Raw genomic sequence first — 19,067 nt, 5'->3', positions numbered from 1 at the left:
TCAAAAAGATAGTTCTCTCCTCATTTTCAGTACTAAAGTATGCTTTAGTTTAGGATTTAAAAAAAAATAACCTCTAAACATTCTTTTTTACCATATAGGCTACTGAATCCCTAGAATCCATTTCTAGTTTGCTGCTATAACTTAATTCCATTTATTTTCTTTTTCACTCTTTTTTTACACATTTAAAAAAAACTGAAAAATGGAAAGGATTCATTTTTTAGGTGAAGGCACATGTCCAGTCTTTGAAATTTATCCAGTCTGGTAGATTCCCAAGAAAAAAATCCTGGGAAAAGGAGAATCTGCTGCGTTGAGTTCTGCACAATGTAACCACATTGTACTGGGGAGTGTGTCCAGTTTTAATGCCAGTTAAATTCTGCAGGACTTTCTCATGACAGCAAGCAGTCCCTCTGTGACTCCCGGTTTGCTTGCCAAACTCTTCTCAGTTGCTCTTTCTTTTGATCAGCTGCCTGCTTCACGCCGTCCCTCTCTTCGCAAGGGAGAAGCTAATGAGAGGGAAAATAAAGCAGACACAAGGGGCTTCCTTCCCGAAGATGTGTTGGCACGTAACTGACATAAACCTGCCTTCAGATTTTGATGGTCTGAACCTGCAAGCAAATGACTGACCTTGACGAATTACTTATAGTAACGCACGTGTGGAAATTATTCTCAGTGTTCTGACCCACTTTAGGTTTTTTTTATATTAAAAAAAAAATGTTGGTAGTTGATTTTGTGTTATTTTTTGATCTAATGAACACTTGCTCTGGAGCAGTGTAGCTGTGTGCGTACATATCATTGATTCCGAATTGGGGAAACTTGGTGTCAAGTGAAGGAGACTTGTTTAACAGTTTAAAAACAAAGGCGGTGTTCTCTTGAGTGTTGTATGCTGTACACAATTGCTGTGGGTAAGCTGTCACATTTTGTATTCTAGTTCCTTATTAAAATTATCTTTCTTGCTTGCTTAGGGCTAAATTTGAATATTGCTATTTCATGGTAATGTGCTTCTAAGCAGGAAAAAAAAAGCTGATGGTACATGCTAAACATTTGGTATTAAACCATATGACTAATTTTAGTTTTGGAATATTCTTTTTTTCTCTTTTATGCCGTAAGAGGCTTATATTTTACCTGACTTCAGACTTCCCCCACAAAGCTAACTGAGATTTACGTAGCACGGTGTGGAACAGCTTATTCTGAGGTGGAAAAAGTCATTGGCTGTCTCCTGCTGAGACCTTGCGTTGAGAAAGCTGAATTATAAGCCACTAAAGCTTAGCATGAAGAAGAGGTAAATTATTGTTTATTATCTTACCGTTTCCTGCTTGGAGCGCTCAGGCTTGTTAGTTAGGCGTGTTAGATGGCCTTTTTGAGGTGGCTGGGGATGGGGCAGGAATTGAACTGAAGGAAGAAATTTGGTAGAATGCTTAAATCAAACACTAGTTTCCCATTGCACAGATTGGCAGGAAAACTGCACACCCCCATCTATTGAATCCTCTTGCTACCACTGCCTGCTGCAGAGTTTGTAGGAGTTGTCAAAAGCAAAATGTTGGCTTTGCTGCTTTATCTTGGGAAACTTTTCAGCATTTTTTTTTTCTCCTTGCAGCAACTGAACATCCGTAGCGTACGTTGAAATAAGACGTATGCATAAGAAGTTAGGAAAACAGCAAGGCATCTTTTTATGTTGAATTGCCACTTTTTGTTTAAATGGAAAACAGTAACATATATTCAGATTTTTTTTGCCAAGACTTTGTGCCTTGTACAGTGGTAAGAGACTAGGAAATTATAATACAGAATAAATATATTTTCATAAACTAAATTCTTGGCTGCTTTATCTGTAGCCTTAATACATGCAATATATAATTACAGTGCCTTATAAGCATTTCTTAACAAGATTTTTTTTTTTTTGAGTAGTCACTAAAATGCAGTAAAATCAGTAAAAAAAAAAAAGAGGGCATTAGCACTCAGACCACAGTAAAAGCATCATTAAAATGTAAGTTCTAGGATACACTACTTTAAATTTAGCCTCGTTACATGTGCAATCGGGGAATAAACAATAAAGTGACCATAATTTTTCCGCAATTCCTTATCCTAACTGCCTTTTGAAAGTTTAATTAATGTTAAAAAATATAAGAAGGAGTCATGGGATGAGGCAAAGTTTAATAAGGGGTGCTGTCCTTCAGAGTGGTCAACGCTTACTGCCTGCTTGTGGTCCTGCAAGTTGCTCTTTGTTATGGCAGCAAAAAAGGCATTGCTGTGTTCAGGTACTGCATGTGGCTCATCCCCCTCACTTGGAGAAGAACATGCTTGTGGAGTAACGAGGGAGCCATCCTGCCCTCCCCGAAGTGAACAGCAGTGTTCCGCTCCTCTGGGGAAACAGCAGCGGGCCTCTGGAGTTAGCGCTGCGCATTTGGTTCTCCTAAGATAAGATGTTAATTAAGATAGCAGTCACCAAAGGCCTGATTTAATATATATACACTTCTGTTTGTGTGTGAGCTTTGTAATCCATCATTTTGGTTTCGTCTGGAGAGATACATTAGCTGTGGGTTCGGTGCTAACAAAAATCAGCAGGAAAACGTGTTACGGAGCCAGAGCTGATCTAGCAAGTGGTAAAAGTGTCTGTCTGTCCTGTCTGCTAACCCTCTTCAATATTAATTTGGAATTCCATTGTAAATATTCTGTTGTAGATATTTTTATGTTATTTATTGCTGGTAGCTAACACTTCTATTGGGTACTGAGTAGACCAACCTGTTGGCTTGGAGAGCTTGCCTCCCTGCCTGAAAGAATTGACCTGTCATCTGTTTGGTGAGAGGGCTGGAAGGGGCCAGTTTGGGGAACAGGAGATGAGCTTCAACAAGATCTTGACCATACATCAGTGTATTTAGGAGGCTTGAGGCCACAGGGTGAGTTCCTTGTCAAAAGGAACTGGTGTTTACTGTTTCTTTACTGGTGTTCATTAAGAAGGAAAAAATATTTTACACTGAGCGTTGTAAGGCACTGGCCCAGTTGCCCAGAGAGGTGGTGGATGCCCATCGCTGGAAACATTCTAGGCCAGGTTGGACGGGGCTCTGAGCAACCTGATCTGGTTGGAGATGTCCCTGCTTCTTGCAGGGAGTTGGACTGGGTGGCTTTTAAAGGTCCCTTCCAACCCTAACCATTAGATGATTCTAAGAAGTAGAGGAAAGAAAAATCTGTATTTATCAATTTTGCGCATATTTTGTTACTGGGATTTGCGTTGGTTAAGAAGCACAAGGCAAAAAGTAGGACTAGGGTAACTGTGTGGCATCTAGCGAACGTTCTGAGGAGAAATCCAGTTGGGAAGTAGTACATTAATTAAAAGCTTTACCAGAAAATCATGAGCTATGAAGACTAATGAAATTATGGGATGAAATGAGGTTGGTTTTTAACATTGCATTGTTAGTTAAGCAGCCATTACTGAAACTCTGGGCCTAGGTTAGAAATTTCATAAATATTGAAGATGAACCTTACGGATCACATCTAACAACTTTTTGCTGGTCTGCAGGAAGAACAGATCTTGCAGCATTGGGTGTCTCCTGCTCTTGGGTGTGTTACCTGGATCACAATGTGAGCGCAGCAGCCCGTAGCTCGTTTGTGTGCTGACCGTCCAGCACAGCACGGCTGAGGTTCCTGTTATCCAGGGTGACGGCCACTGCGGATGCTGGTTCTGCCTCTGTCCTGCTGCACCGTGGCTGGGAGTAGCTGTGGAAATCCTGTGAACTCGTGCTATAGTTTGGGACAGGAAGGAAATCACGCTGTGTTAATTGGAACCACAGAAAGGAATTTAAACTGGAGGACAAATAATTGCCAAAGCTAAAATGAGGCTGTAAGGTGGTTAACGCTGCTGATAGAAAAGGCCAGTGGAAGATTGCGTAGTTGGAAATACTGGGAGAAATGTCCTCTGTATAATTAAAAAGATGACCGAGGTACATTATTTTGAAGTGATGGAGAAACTTAGGTGATTTCTTTGCAGATAATGGAGCGTGTTTATTTTTCCAGCTCGTCATGTTTCTGTGAGATTTTAATCCAGTAATTGTGTTTGTCTGCAGCATACAGATTGATGACGAACTGATCCTGCTTGGCTCGTGATGTCTGTCAGGACATGGTTTTAAAGGTATGGCTGACGTGCTGATTTTTCGGGTGTTACCTTCAGAAATCCCTGCTGAAACAAGGGAATAAGAGATATTAAACAGATATGTGAGTTTGCGACTACAGCGTCAATGCCAGCTTGGGAGTATCGGGCAGCCGTGCAGGGAGGATATTATGAGATATTTTTCTGTAGCTTGTTTAAGTAACCAGATATATCTAAATCTTCACAAACTAATATATTAAGCCTCCTTCCTAACCCCTACAGTACAGAATGAGGACAGTGAAGAAGGAGCGATAAAATAGAGACAAAAATACCTACTTGTCACAGAAAGAGTTCAATAATTTTGTTTCTTTGCTAAAGGGGGAAAAAAAATGTAAGCTCAGGTACTAACTTTAAATTAGCTTAACTTGCTGATGCCTTAAGACGGGGGATTAGTGAATTTAATTATGGGATCCAGGAAGCACATTAAGATAACATTGGGCCTTAAACTAAAACCCACAAAGCAATGAAATTAAAGTTGGTGGGTTGTGTTCTATCTTTATAATGTCCTGTTCTTACAGCACTGCATCACAGGAGGCCCTACCTTCCCCCCCCCCAATGAATGAGTGACTTGTATGAGCTTTTCATGATGTAGCAAATGGTCTGCTTGATTGTCACAATTGTACGTGGACTAGAGTCTGTTTTAACCTGTAATGATGTGGCTGGCATGGTCAAGTAGGTCAGGTCATCGTCTCATTCTGCTTCGCGCTGTTCCAGTCCAAATCACTCTTCACCTTTGTCGATGTGATCGCAAAGCACCAACTTGAGCCAGATTGTGAGGGTTCCAGCAAAGCGTGTTTGGCTTCCTGGTGAAGACAGGTTGTTAGTAGTATAATGCTGACACAATGTGTGAGGCCAACCTGATTTTATTCCTGCTTTGCTTCTACTTTCCTGTTCAACCCAGTCTACTATTAATTATTGAGTTTTGTATCTGGGCTTTGTATTTACTTTTTATTTTTGAAGACAGAGACTCAAGATTAAACCCTTTTAAGACCGCTTTTATGAAGAGTCCTAATTCCTGGTCTATTTGCTGATGAATTATGCAATATTAACCTTTCTCTTGCCTACACAGGGTGGTGATTTTCTTTTTCACTTGCTGATGTGGAAGTCACACACTCCTTACCATACCTTTTTAACTTTAAAATGATACTGGTTTTGGTAGAACATAAGATTGCTTTGAAAAAGGAAACAAGTTTACTTTCCTTGGGTTATGTCATCCTTTCCTGGGCTTTCTGTTACCTAGTGTGATTTTTTTTTTGGTATTTACAATTTCTCTTTTACCTGATGAAAATGCAATGGCCTTTAAAAAGGGCTGCAGTTTAGAATTACTTGCTCTCGTGCTTCAAAGCAAAGGAGCTAGGAACGTTACGTCTTTGAATCTGGAAAGGTTTTGAGGAAAAGAAAAGGTTTGAGTCCCCTTGAAAGACTTAAATCAAAGAGCTTGGGCGTCAGAGAAATCTATGACTGCATTTATCAATAATATAAATTCTTGAGACACATACTGAAGGAAAAAAGTGTGCGCAGCCTTTTAAGTGTTGGCACCATACTGAGGAAAGGAACAAATCTCAGGGCTTCTTGTATTTATCCTCATTATTAGTTACTAGTCCTTGTGAAGCTTTCACAATTGCCATTATTTCACAATTTCCCCATATTCCACAAGAAGTAAGAGGTGAAAGAAACTACTGTGCAGATTTGCACAGGTAACTTTCTACAGATTCTGTAGAAAGTTATTAAAGCCCAGAATGATTAGAGGTAGAAAAGGATGACATTTTTAATAAGGGACTTCTTAATCTGCAAAAAAAGTCCAGATAGTAAAGCTTTTGGGTAAAGGAGAAAAAAACCCACCGCTAATCAATCAATTTATCTGTCACTTCTCTGTGGGTGAGATGAGTTGCCCAACTCTTTCCTGTCCTATTGATTATGATTATTTGGAATCATTGACTTAATGACTGTTAGGCCTTAATGTGATCCTGTTTTAAAAAAAAAGCGAGGGATAAGCTATTTATCTTTTGAGGTCGTAAATTGCTGGAAAGCGCAAGTTGGAGACTGAGGTGGAGCACTGGCAGCAGTGTTCTGAGGCGAGAACAACAAGCAGTGGCTGTTGTGTGTTATTTATAACTTCTGTACTTGACCTCCTGTTTATTGCATTGTAAAACAATTTAGAAATACCTGACTAGATAAAAGAGAATAATAGTATCAGTGATGGGACAGCACAATGTGCAGTGCAGCCAAGCAGTCTTAAATAGACAAGATGAAGCTATTTGATGCGCAGGACAGTCTTTATAGGTTTCTGAGTGGAAAGATTTCAATGCAACAAGTCATAATTCTGTGATGATCTTTTGAGCTGATGCAGAAAGTAATGTGGCACTGATTTAGCCACATGTATGCCAGCTGTGATATAATTGCGTTGCAGTACTTGTTAATTGTTTCATTTACTGAAAATTTACTTAGTATTTATTAAAGCATGTAGTAGTGCTAGGTATTTTTTGAAGTTCACTATGAATAGTCAAAAATCTGTCAGTCCTTTGTGATTAGCAGTTGGTCCTGCATTACTCTTGTTTTCACTTTCTCATTTGACTAATCTTGCTTGTTGAGAAGTTCAGTAACGAGTGACTGGTGGTGAAGCTGTCTGCAGTAGTTCCCTGACTGTACGTAGAGCCATCCGAACACGACCTACTGTTTATTCTTTAGCCGATGAACCCTATGTTACAGTCCTCAATATTTTACTGAGGCAAGACAGTAAATATGCCAGAAACAGTCTTTATTCTGCGGGGTTGTAAGTTCTGGTAAGTGTTTCCCAGCTGGGAAATGGTGAAGTGGCTGGTGGCTGTGTAGTTTATCCATCATGTAGGCGCTGGGCCTGACCTTTTCCTCCGGCAGAGCACTTGTAAGCAGTTAATGCTTGCGGGAGCGTGTAACTCCCAGGCTGCCGGGCTCTCTGGACGGCTGAGACTGTTGTGCCCTTGACATTCTGCTCTGTGAAGTCCTGCATTCCTGGGGTGGGACTGAAGCTGCCCCATAGGTGTTACCAAAGAATGTGTGTCTGCCTTTGATTCCTAGAAGTATTTTATAAAAAGTGAAGAAGGGCAGATGCAAGAGCAGAAAACTTCCCAGTTTAGGTGAAAAGTGGTGGTTATAGCAGAGGAGGAACATTTTTCACACTTCAGATGGATGTCTTGACCATTGAGTTGTTGGATAAGAGACTGGTGGTACCGTTTCAAGCTGAATCTCTTCCTTACCTTTCCTTACGTAAAACAAAACACTAAAAAACAATGAAAAAAAAACCTCCAACACTCCACCACCAGGCTCCTGTTTTGTGCTGGCATGTGGAAAGGCTTTCTCTGTGCCTTGTTTGGTGGTATCCGAACAACTGTCCTTAGCAGGTCACAGCCGTCCCTCTTGGCACTTTCAGCTATGCATGCTCACTCAGGGTACTTCCCTGGACTTTTCTCTGAATATTGAAATGCCTGAGTTAGCCATGGTTGATAGCTGATTTTAAATTATGTTTACAGAAAATCTTAGCTTTGCAGTAAAATACAAAGCTTGAAAAAAATAGGCTAAGTGTGACAAGATACGTTGGACTGGGGCACTCCTACTGTCTCCCATGGCAGATTTGAAGTTCTCTCTTGTGGCAGAAAATCTGGCAGCTGCTTAACCTTGGGTTTGCCTGCTTTTGCAGTGGGTTTGTTAGAGATCATCCTGTGCATCAGGAATCTTCCAAAATTTCTTTCTTAAATTAGACTTAGCACACGTTTCCTTTAGTATAGTCTGTTCTAGAGTGGATCTTCCAGCCTTACTTTTTTCCTGTATAGACTCAGTGCTTTCAGGCATAGGAAGCTGTTGCTATTTTTGCCTCGTATGTGGGTCTTAAGGTTGACGTTTAACAATTTGGTACCAGTTGTATTTATCCTGTCCCCGCTAAACGCACTTCCATGATTTCCCAACTGCTGCGGCGCTCACTGTCTCATCTTGTGCAGGTGAGAGATCCCCTCTGCGATGGCCAGCCACAGGCTCATCCAGCACAACGGCGTGTCTCCTGCAGTGCTCAGCAGTGGACACCTGAGGAATTCAGAACAGGGCGGGCACCTCCGGCTCTTTCCTCAAAGCACAATCCCAGCCTTCAACGGCTCCTGGCTTCCCATCTTCCCATGACAGATGCGCTCCCAGGAGGCAAGGTGGGTGGCTACTTCTCATCTCCAGTGGCAGCAGAAGAAACTGCTTATACCGAGTGTACAGAAAACCTGCATTTTCCCACCACCACCACGACACCTGCATAGCACACTGTGCCTCTCATGTCCTCTCCCTGGATGACAGTTTGTTGATAACACATTGCTAAGCCTTTTTTCTTTAGTTTGAGGTGGTTATTTATTGATCTACTTGTGGCAGTTGGTAAAATGCCAACTTTTAGTATTAGCTACTGGCTCCGTTTTATTTAAACCTTGTAAAATTTTATGGTTTCTCTTCAATGTGTGTAAATGTTTCTCATGGAATGGTTTAGAAAAAGGCTTTTAGTATTTTCTGCCTTAACCCTTAAAACTCTCATTGTGCGGATTTCAAAAAGGGGAAGATGAAAGATTCCCTCACCCATCCTTCTTCTAGCAATTGAAAAGGAAACGTTCTAAAGCTGGTGACCTGTCTGTAACAGAGCTGAGAAGGGAGGGAGGCAGGGCAGAAGAGGCATGATGACATTCAGAATTCCTGCAGTTTGTAAACATAAATTAATAATATAAAAAAACAGCTAAAAAAAATTGTTAGCCAACTCTTGTTTTTCAAGTATTGCAAGAAAACATAATACTGTACCTCCTTAGAAAGTAGAATATAAAAGCGGGAGGAACGGAGGCAGGTGTGGCGAGAGGCACAGACCCCGTTGGCAGCCAGGCCTGCTGTGTTATTAACACGCAGTTGCCACGTGCGGGTGTCTGTGTACTGATAAAGGGAATGCGTACAGAAAGTTTTAATAAAATAGGCTGACCCTCCTTCCTATAGACAGGTTTGTTTATGGGAGTCTCTTGGAAGAATTTCAGGGCTGATGGGTGACTCAACAGTTCTTACAGATGAGAACTTTTTAGAATATTTTGTGTTTAGTTACCTTTGTTGTCATTTTAAGTTGTCCAGCTGTTCTGTATCTTTTTTCCTAGTATTTAGTCCACATTATCTTTATCATGAAACTTTTATTTACATTTTTATTGTCTCCTTGTTGTCCAGTTAGATTGATTAATCCTTATTCTAGTGAGAACACTCCTGGCAGAGCTACATAGACTTTATCCCGTTGTAACCTAGACATATACGTACAAAAGCCGTTACCTTTTCCTGGGTGAAAAAATGACTTTGCTTGTGTCCAGTTAGAGAACTGCCATATTATATGGATCAAAAATTACTAGTGAAGAAATGCAAAACAAAGGACTTGACAACAGCTATTTAGATAATACAAGCTGTTACTCATTATGTAAACTTTGGGTTTGAATTTTCTGTAGTTATATATGGAACAGTTGACTTCCATGATCCCAAATTGGGTAATATAAGGTTTATCAGTTTGCAAGAGCATGAGCTATGGGAAACAAAAGTAGACTGTGACAATGTTGAGAGGAAACAGCGTGCTTGAATTTCCTGGTATTTCTGATAGGGATTGATAACTTTTTGTATCTAATTATAAGTTTAGGATAGAATACACTTGTCCATAGCCTTTCTGTGCTTGTAATAGAGACAATATTGATGACTTTAGTTTTAATAAATCACCTAGCTGGTATTTGCGGTGAGTTGCTTATGCCGTTAAAACTCCAGTCTAATTCAACTTGAGTATATGAAAGATCACAGAAAACCAGCAGACTCTGTGCCCATTCCTCTGTCTTGTGATGCTTCATGTTTCTCTTGGTGAAGTTAACTGTCAATTTCATTTGGGTTTTACTGCTGAAGAATGCCACTGCTTTGATGGCACGTAGCAGCCTTAGAAGCAGATTGTGAAAGCAGAATTTTTTCTGCTTTATTTCTATTTTAATTTGCTAGGCATGTCACTTGTCTCTAAACCCTGCAGTACTGCAGAAATGGCCTTGTAATTCTTTGTGTAGAAAATAACTTGCACCAGATCTAATGTTAGCCTTTTCATTACTCACCTTTTATGGTAATCATCAGTGGGACCCAGAGAAGAGGCGTTTACACAGGCGCAGATTTCAGCTGGGTCTGAACAGATGGAAGCCGGAAATGAGAAGTAGTGACAAGCATTGCATGCCTTGTATTCTTTGTGATAAATTCACCTGAATGCTGAGTTGCTGTGTGTATGTGTAAAATCAGTCCTCATCTATTTTTAGGAGCACAATTTGTTTTGTTTGGTGTTTATATAGCCTTTGGCTTGTCCCCTATGGCAGTAGGCATATAATTTTTTTTTTTTGAGAGCAGTGTTTGCTTTTGTGTATTTCTTTGCAGCAATTAAGTGTTTTAATTTCTTATCTCCTAAGAATTTGTTTCTGTTTTCAGTTCTCTCTTGTCTAATCCATGCTGCTTTGCTGCAACTCATAGGCAAGAAAGGAGCTTCACTGGTGCTGTGACAGAAGGGGTGAAAGATGAAACTACTTCATTCGGTCTGCGTCCTGTTACAGTGGTATTGGGTAAAACACAAGTAGTATGACCAATGCTACAGGATGTCCAGGAGTCACAGCCCTAAAGTTTGATTTGATTCCCAAGGCTGTAACACAAGGACCTACAAAATTATTGTGTCTTCCAGAACTACCTGTTAGAGATACAGTTGAAATTCAGTAGCGCTAATCAAGGTGAAGAGTGAAGTACTCTCAGCCTGTATACTACAAGCAGCCAAAGACTAGAATTAGAAGAGAAGTCATAGCTATATAAGAAAACCAAAAATAACATGAATTCAAGGTAGTGTCTATTGCCAGCTGTGCATAATTGTACAAAAGCAATATTTGCCCAAATTAATCTAATCAGACAAAGCAGCCTGTCTGAGTTGTGACCCTCCAGAACTGGCATGGGTGCTTATTTTAGGCAAATGAAGGAAGTCTGACAGTAAGGCGGTAACACAATGCAGATCTGAGTAGGAATGAAAACGCTTATTTCAAAAAGTTATGTTAACTGAGTACGTTAATGTAGCCCTAAAGAATTTTCACGCAAGGTATTCTATAAGGTCAGTTACCATTGCTGAAGAACTCCGTGATGAGCAGGAGGGATGTGGGCTCCAGCAAACGAGGGGATCTGCAGGCACTAGCCTGGAGGACTGCTGGTGGAATTACCCACGTGGAGCTTCTCAGCTGCTGCTCTGGCAAAGGATCACATTTAACGTTGGCAGAAGGAAAAGAAATGGACAAGAAATACATCTGGTATCCCGGTGTAATTCCAGGGACTTGTACTGATGGGGCATCTATACAAATGCTTATATTCTCTGACTTCTTTGAAAGACCTTGGATGGAGTTGGAAAGCCACAAATGTAAACCATGCCTTGAGGCACGTTCAGCATTCTGGTTCAGGCCTTGCCCTCTGAAAGAAGTCAGTGGTCAGACATGACAAACTTGCCAAGGTGCTTTGAATGTCAGAGTGGGCATGCTCTGCTATCTGCAGAGCGCAAGAGTATGGATGTGTAGCAGGAAATTTAGGTGATAAAACAGCACAATTTATTCAGAATAGAGTAATTCTACATTTTGTTGGTACAAAGTGAAGAATATTGCAGAACAGGACCACTTAGTCATACAAATAAGATCTTAAATTATTTTCCTCCTTATGCCACCTGTTCTAGCAGCTAAAAATAATCAAGAATTTTATATTGTATTATTACTTGAAAATGGAAACAAATGAAACAAAGCTGCGTAGCAGTCATTTTCATTCAGTGCCATCCATTCCCATGTCAGGTCTCTATTAGTCGTGAGCAGTGGCAGCGCAGGCAGGGCTGCTGCTTCTCATGCTTGTGGGCGAATGTTTGCATTGTAGCTCATTGATTCTGCAAAATCATAATAGAAGTGAGGCTTCCTACTCCTGTGACTATTGCCTTGCCTTGTGTTTGCAGAGGCTGATTGAATCTGAAGATGAACAGCGTAATATTTCCAGTAGATGTATTGGATTCATAAATCTTCAGTTCCTCCCTCTCTTAAAATTTCATGTTCTGTAAAGAAAAGATTGTAGATGGAGTAACCAAACTGTGGAACAACTTGTTCAATCATCCCTTCCACTGATTTTCCTAGTGCTGAATGATCCTTTCTTACGGCAGTGTACGTGCCTCCGTTTTATGTCACTGCCATTTACCAACTTGGGGATGTTACTCTTAAGGTGCAGAATTACTGTCAGCATAATTTTTAGTAGAAAGAAGACATTTACTCTCCCTTACCAAAATCAAAATCCTTCCTTGCTCCTAAGGGTTCTTGGAGGCTTTTCTGTGGATTTAATTACCAGTATGGCAATTCTCATGTCACTTGTTGACTTGCTGTTACATTCTTGATTCAGCATGTTGGCAGTTGATGCCTGCTTTATGGGTGCAGAGTTATACCGAGTTATTTAAAGGCTGTCAGCATATTGGAAAACACCCCAAACATACAACTGTATGACTGCTGGGTACTGAAGCATAGCACTTCAGAAACTTGGGTCGCTGTGTGGCTTGTCTGTTAGTGGGAGGTTAGATACAGCCTGACCAGCAGCTGCGTGGTGAGGTATGGGCTTCCCTTACAGTGGAGGCTGATGATTGTAAAAGCTGGCGATTAATTCACGTAGCGTAGAGAACTGCGAGAAGAGAAAGATGAGGAGACAGTTCAGTGTGAGATGCTGAAGTCAGGTCCCACTTTCAGGCAAGTGGCTTGTAGGGGAACCTGTAAGAACAGCCAGGCTGGTTTATAAATCCCCAGACTGGTGTAGAGTGAGGTTTGCTTTGCTGTACTGGTTTTATATATAGGGAGATCAGTAATCCTGAAGGATTTAGAGAAGAATGTGATAAGAAGCTCTTTATCATTCTGCTTTCTGAAAGGGAACTAGACCAACAGTCTTGAAAAATGATGACTTAAGTAATATATCTAGTTTAGTAGTTATTAATGCCATAATTACTCATGCTATGAATTACTTTCTTCTGGGTGGTACAAGAAGAAGGACTGATTGTGTATGAGTGTTTTGAAATTAGCGCAGTGAATGTATGTGCGATAACAGAAGTCGGAAGTGTTTCTTGGTTGATCTAACATTCTTAAGTTAATACAACACAGTGCTAGGTATGAGCCGTGCCATTTTCCCATTAAAAATGCAATGTGCTGAACATAATGTATTTTACCTTCTTAAATCATTGCAGGATCTTGGCAGTGTTTGTACTGGATTCTGTGTAAAAACACAGGCTTACCAGTGCTGTAGGTACACTTAATATTAACAATATCCTTCTTGTACCTATTTGGTGTCTTGGTCTGAGAAGTTCCCTTCCAAAAGAAGACAAATCTAAAGCTAGTATTTCTTGGAAATATTAATGCATTTGGGTTTTTTTTGGCTCTTCTTTTATGGCCCTTTGTTAGTATGATGAAATGGAAATTTTATAGTGTCTATTTTAAAGACAAAATCTTGTTTAGAAGACCTGTAGCTGAGAAGTCTCATAGATAATTAATAAAGGAACAGATTTGTCTGATGTTCCACTCGAAGACTATGTGTCTGCAAGAGACAGGAGTTTGGAAGGATAAAAATTACAGGACTTCTGATTCTCTAAAGTTGCTGAAGAAGTTGTACATTTGAAAGCCAAGTTTTGGCTGCGGTAATACAAGCAGTAAAGGAGCTGAGTCAATCGGTGAGTGGACACGAGAAGAATTTGTCTTAGCTTTCCAAGCTCACCACTTTGAATTAGTGCTTTCACATCTCCCACTTGTAGGCCCTTCGTTACTTCTAGCTGTAGACCTTGTAGTTTGCAGGTAGGTGGTACCCATCGTGTGCATGTGGTCACGGAGAGAAGGATATTCCGTTTTTGTGCCTCTTGTTGGGCTCGGCCACTTGCAAAACCTTGGCCGGTAGCTCTAGCAGTGGAAAAGCTGCTGTACACAAACGAATAATGAGGGCAGTGTTTTTGTGAGCAGTGGCTCAGCAACACAAAGGCAAGCTCTCTTCAGCCTGCTGCCTCCTGTTTGAGATCAGATGTGAATATTCCTGCAGGACCCGTGTGCCCCCTGACCTTGCAGGTGTTCGCTGGCATGTCATGTTACCCCAGTCAACAGCCCTTGCCGTTCCATGGCCTTGTAATGGGAGGTAGAGCGGTCCCGGGAGATTGTTAATGGTATAAGGTTTCCGTGTCATGGTCTGTCGTTTAAATCTAACACCTGTTTTGGTGATTGAAAAGTTGTCAACACTGTGGTAAGCTTTTGTATTGCCTGCTCGTGTCCTGCTTGAGCCAGCAAAATAGAAACGTGCTTTGTGCCAATTCCCTAGAGAACGGCAGAGCACACCTCACACTTCTTTTCCTCTAAGAAAAATGCAACTCGGTACTCTCCTTCCTGTGGTTTTGAAAACATGGAGCTCTTTCTGTAGTAAAATTCTGTGTATAAGGCACATTAAAAACAATATATTGCTTTAAAATACAATCTTTGAAGTCTATTAGAAGATATTCAACACTGCAGCCTTAGTTCCTCTCTCATCAGATTATATTAGATTTTTGGGCTTCTGTTGCCGAAGCATTGAGTAATGAATCACTTTCATCTGTGCTGGGTGCACACCGTGCACATACGTGCTGCCACTGCCTCCTGCGTGGTGGATGAGGAGTAAGAAGGTCAGTTTAGGATGTGGAGTTTCTCAGAAGTAAGTGCATGCTTTGGTTGAAAATATTCCACTTGGGAGGCAGAATTCTTCCTCCCTCCCTGATGGAAAAAAGACAGCTCATCAAAATCCAGTGTATGCTGTAGGAAATACCTGGCTAAGTTAATTTAAGTCAAAGGTTGATGCATATAAAAATTCTCAAGTGTCTTTCTTTAACCTATTTTAACTCCTTCAGTCTGACAGGGACCTTTTGTTCAAGGTTTAAGCTAAATATAATACCGATGTTTTGGAAGTGTCTCATACAGATGAACCATTTTGACTCATCTTCGTGCCTGTTTTCCTTTGCTTTTAACATGCCTTTTTTTCCTCTGCTAGTTTGTTTAATATCAGAAAATGTCATTCTTATTTTGCCATTTTTGTGACAGGAATTAATTTGAATAGTCCTCCTATAAACGATTTAGTAAGGAAAGTCATCTCACTACAGAGAAATAAAACCTTCCCTTAACTGAATAAAGGTCAGGCTTTGGCGTTGATGTTAATGGAGAAGAGAAAGGAATCGTAAGCTCTGTTCTGATACTGACAACCAGTTTCCAAAAGGAAAGATTTAAACTGCATATAGTTACTGTTCAGAAGAATTTGAAAGTGCTTCTTTCCTCCATTTGTCTGCCTCGAGTTCTCTTCTTTTTCTATTTATTCATCTGCAGTTGAGCATCCACTAAACAAAGTTTTCATACCTGGTGTTAAGGGTGGGATGGACTTCTTACCAAAGCTGCGATGGCGTGAAAGCCCAGGACAAGGGCGATAGCAAAGGAAGTAAAGTAACTCTCTGAGACTCAATGGCACACTAAAAATACCGTTTCTCAGTTCAGAGAAATAAGGCCGTGTCAGAATGTCTGTGCGGCATGTGTTAGAGATGACAGTGCAGAAAATGAGAGCAGGGACTCTGCGTCACACTTCTGTGCCAGTTCTTAAATCCACGCAGGAGGCAAACAGTAACGCTGCTGCAGCCCGTCTGCCGAGCCGGTGCATCCCGGCAAGCCTGAAATAGGACATCTCACACTAGGAGCGGAGCTGTGTCAATCACGGCTTGTCGATTGTTAAACTTGCGTCTGCTTTCAGACTCCTGCGATGTGAGTGGTGTGTGTCTTGGCAAAAGGACCTGCATTATCTCAAATGCCATCTGTTATAGCGTACAGATATTTTTATTATGTCCTCCATTTTCATCTGTCACAGAAAGTTAAAGGAACGATATTTTTTAAGTGATAACCGGAATAATTTGAATTGCTGTAGGCGCAGCAGAGCGATCTTTCAAAGAGTGAATTCTTCAGAGATGTTCGAGGCCTGATCTGAAGTCAGCAGGAGCTGATGGTAAGATTCAGATGTCAATGAGCGAGAGAAGAGCCCCTTAGACAAAGACAGCAGTTGAGAAAGTGGCTTAAATCTACTTTCCAGCTCCCCCAAATTCGGTATGGGTTTTTAATGACCCTTCCTGCGATCTGACGTGTTCATTTGAACATTGGCAGGCTTAACGAAGGAGGCTGGTGTTACAGAGTCAGGAAGGTCTGGTGTTTGAAGACCCCCCAAGCTGTGCTTGCTCCCGCCTTTGAGAAGGAAGTGGTGTTGTGGGGAGCAGCACGTGTTCCTCCACCTTTGCGTCATGTGCTGTGTTCCAGCACAGGGCTTTAGCCCGGATCCTGGAAACAAGCCAGCGTTTACTGGGTGGCAGTCTGACACAGGAGTGGACGGACAGTGTCGGTGCTGCATTGGTCTCTTCCTCCTTTCTTTAACGACTTGATTCACACTGTCTGGGGAATTTGTGAGTCCTGAGAGATTGTAGAGTTGAATGTGAATTGTAAACCTTCTAAATAAGAGACCAAGCTAATGGGATTTAATGAAGAACAAAATACTTTTCTTTTGACATGAACAACATCTCTAATTTGTTTGAAATCTCTTTCCCCCTGTCGTTCATTGGAAGCAAGGTACTTATTTTTAGATGTGACACCAGTCTTCATTTTTTTTGTTGGTTAACTGTGCAGCTGAAAAAATACTCTTTTATTGTTATAGCAGAATTGTGCAGCCCTTCCTTGCATCAGTAGTCACAAGGACAGAGGTGGAACAAGCTCTGGATTTGAGCGCAAGTGTAAATCAAAAGCAAATCCTTGATGACTATATGATTATTCTAGCAGGAGTTTAGTGTATGTTAAAGACTGAGCACATGGGACTATCAATATCAATTACATTGGTAGCTAAGACAGAAGTGGATTTTATTTCAATTCCAAGATAATTTAAAATAAGAATATTGATTTTATTCAGTGGCCAAGACCTGCTGGTTGTGTTCAGAACGTTTTTTTTCTTGCTTCACTGAAATCGTTCATTTTAGCTGGTACTTCCTAGCTACTGACGTGCTTTATTTTCAGTATGGGTTTATGGTGCATATTAAAGTGTCAGGTGAACTGTTTAAATAGAACATCATGATGATGTAAAATTTAGTGCTTACTGTCCTGATTATTTCATGGTAAATGATGCATTGAGAAAAATAGGGTAGGAAATATGTAGAAAAAACAGTGATACATTCAATGCTGAGCAATAAAATTCTCTTGGTGATTACATTTTAATATGAAAAATTATTAATTTCTAAGAATAATTTATAATCTTTAAGAAAACATATTAGATGATTATTGTTGCTTTAAAAAAGAAAATTATTATGATAGTGTCAAATACGAGGATTGGTACTGAAGTTAAATTGGATTTTAATTCTTCACTCTGCTGAAAGTTAGCAGATCTGTTTGCTCACCAGCCACTTAGTGTATGACCTTGAGCAACATAGTGGCAAGGGCTAAATTTCTTGAAAAGTGTTCTCTCATTAGAAGAATTTCTGTTCTCTACTGCGTGCCTTGCAGGCACTTGAATCAGAGTGCTGGAAAAAAACACATTTGTTTGGCCTTACTTCTCTGGGAAGGAAAGCCAAAATTTTGTGAATAAAGAAACGCTCCAACCTTGGCCACTCTCTTGAGAAGCCGCCCAAATACGATTTTCAGTAGATGAGCTTGTCTTTATAGGTTACGTCCTGGAGTTTCCATGGAGCTCGCAGAGTGGTGGTAACGTCTTCAGCCAGACTGTGGGGTTGATGGGAAGCTCTGCTTAGGAACCGAGACAGAGGACTGTGCTGTGCTTGTTGCCACGTTGTGTTGGTGTTCAGCAGCTCCTGGTTTTCTCTCTTTCCCCACCCAGCACACCTTACAGGTAGGTGATCCTGCTCCCAGAGGAACTCCGTAGCACGCGTGAGCTAAAGAGAGCTCGATTCCCAGTTTAACCAACGAGGAAAGCAGTAGTAATCACAAACACCATCTATAGCACGTTGGCCAAACGGTTTTGCAGAAATACTCATGTGAATGAGACCTTGAGCTGAACTTGCCAGCGTTTAATTTCTTTGCAGGGAAAACCAGAGCACACTGCAGTCTTCCCTGGTATAAAACGCACGTTTTTAAATGAAGCGTGCAGGACTTAGCTCCAGGTGCCTAGGATACCTATCTAGCGTATCTGCATGGAAATAGTACTTTCTTTCATCACGTTAAAGCTTAAGAAATTTCCTGGAGTTCGAAGGAGTGTGGTGGGGCATGACTTTTCATCTCAGGAATATTTTGAGCTATGCTGTGCCAGGCCGTTTCGGAGACTGGGAGTCTAGGAGCAGGTTATGCTTGCAGCAGGAGATGCAGGGCACAGTCTGGTCATCTCTCCTTAATGCAGTTAGCTAATCTGGATTTATTCACATCCTTTACTGGATCAAGGCCAACATACCCTACTCTTTGTTAAATAAATTCCTCAAGTCTGTATTCTTCGGAAATACAATCCCTTCCCAATAAGGACTTGGGTTTTGTTTGGGGTTTTTTTACTGTCACTGGCCACTATAACATCTTCTCCCTGCTCTCTTAAGTACTTGATGTGAAAATATAGGCAAAAATAGGTAAGAGGCTTAGTCTGTTCTTAATTTACATTAACACGCGTCTCGGTTTGTATGCTTTATAAACAAAGAGATTTCCCAGCACCTTGTTAGATCCTCCACAGGCACAAAGCTGCAAGGTAGTTCTATGCAAATTTTTCACCCTTTCTGAAAACTCAAGCGCAAAAATGGCAAATCCTGATGCAGCAAGAAAAACTTCAGGAAAATAAAACCAAGAAAATACCCCGAACATTTTTATTTCTTCCATGACTATTTAAATTTTTTAAAAAG

General features: G+C 40.8%; 1 protein-coding gene across 1 annotated transcript in view; it reads left to right on the top strand.

The window, feature by feature from the left end:
• The first annotated feature begins 3,832 nt into the window (after positions 1 to 3,832).
• LOC147599571 (uncharacterized) overlaps positions 3,833 to 19,067 on the top strand; it is a 36,976-nt gene continuing 21,741 nt past the window's right edge. Inside the window, exons 1-3 of the mRNA XM_086755336.1 lie at positions 3,833 to 3,932; positions 4,056 to 4,120; positions 8,113 to 8,310. Coding sequence (XP_086611462.1) covers positions 4,109 to 4,120; positions 8,113 to 8,310 — 210 coding nt within the window. The 5' untranslated portion in view covers positions 3,833 to 3,932; positions 4,056 to 4,108. The remainder of the gene's footprint in view (positions 3,933 to 4,055; positions 4,121 to 8,112; positions 8,311 to 19,067) is intronic.

This window comes from Chlamydotis macqueenii, chromosome 10, assembly GCF_036417535.1.
Source record: "Chlamydotis macqueenii isolate bChlMac1 chromosome 10, bChlMac1.mat, whole genome shotgun sequence".
Lineage (NCBI taxonomy): Eukaryota > Metazoa > Chordata > Aves > Otidiformes > Otididae > Chlamydotis > Chlamydotis macqueenii.
Note: the sequence above shows the minus strand (reverse complement) of the source record. Positions and strands in the feature narration are given on the sequence as shown.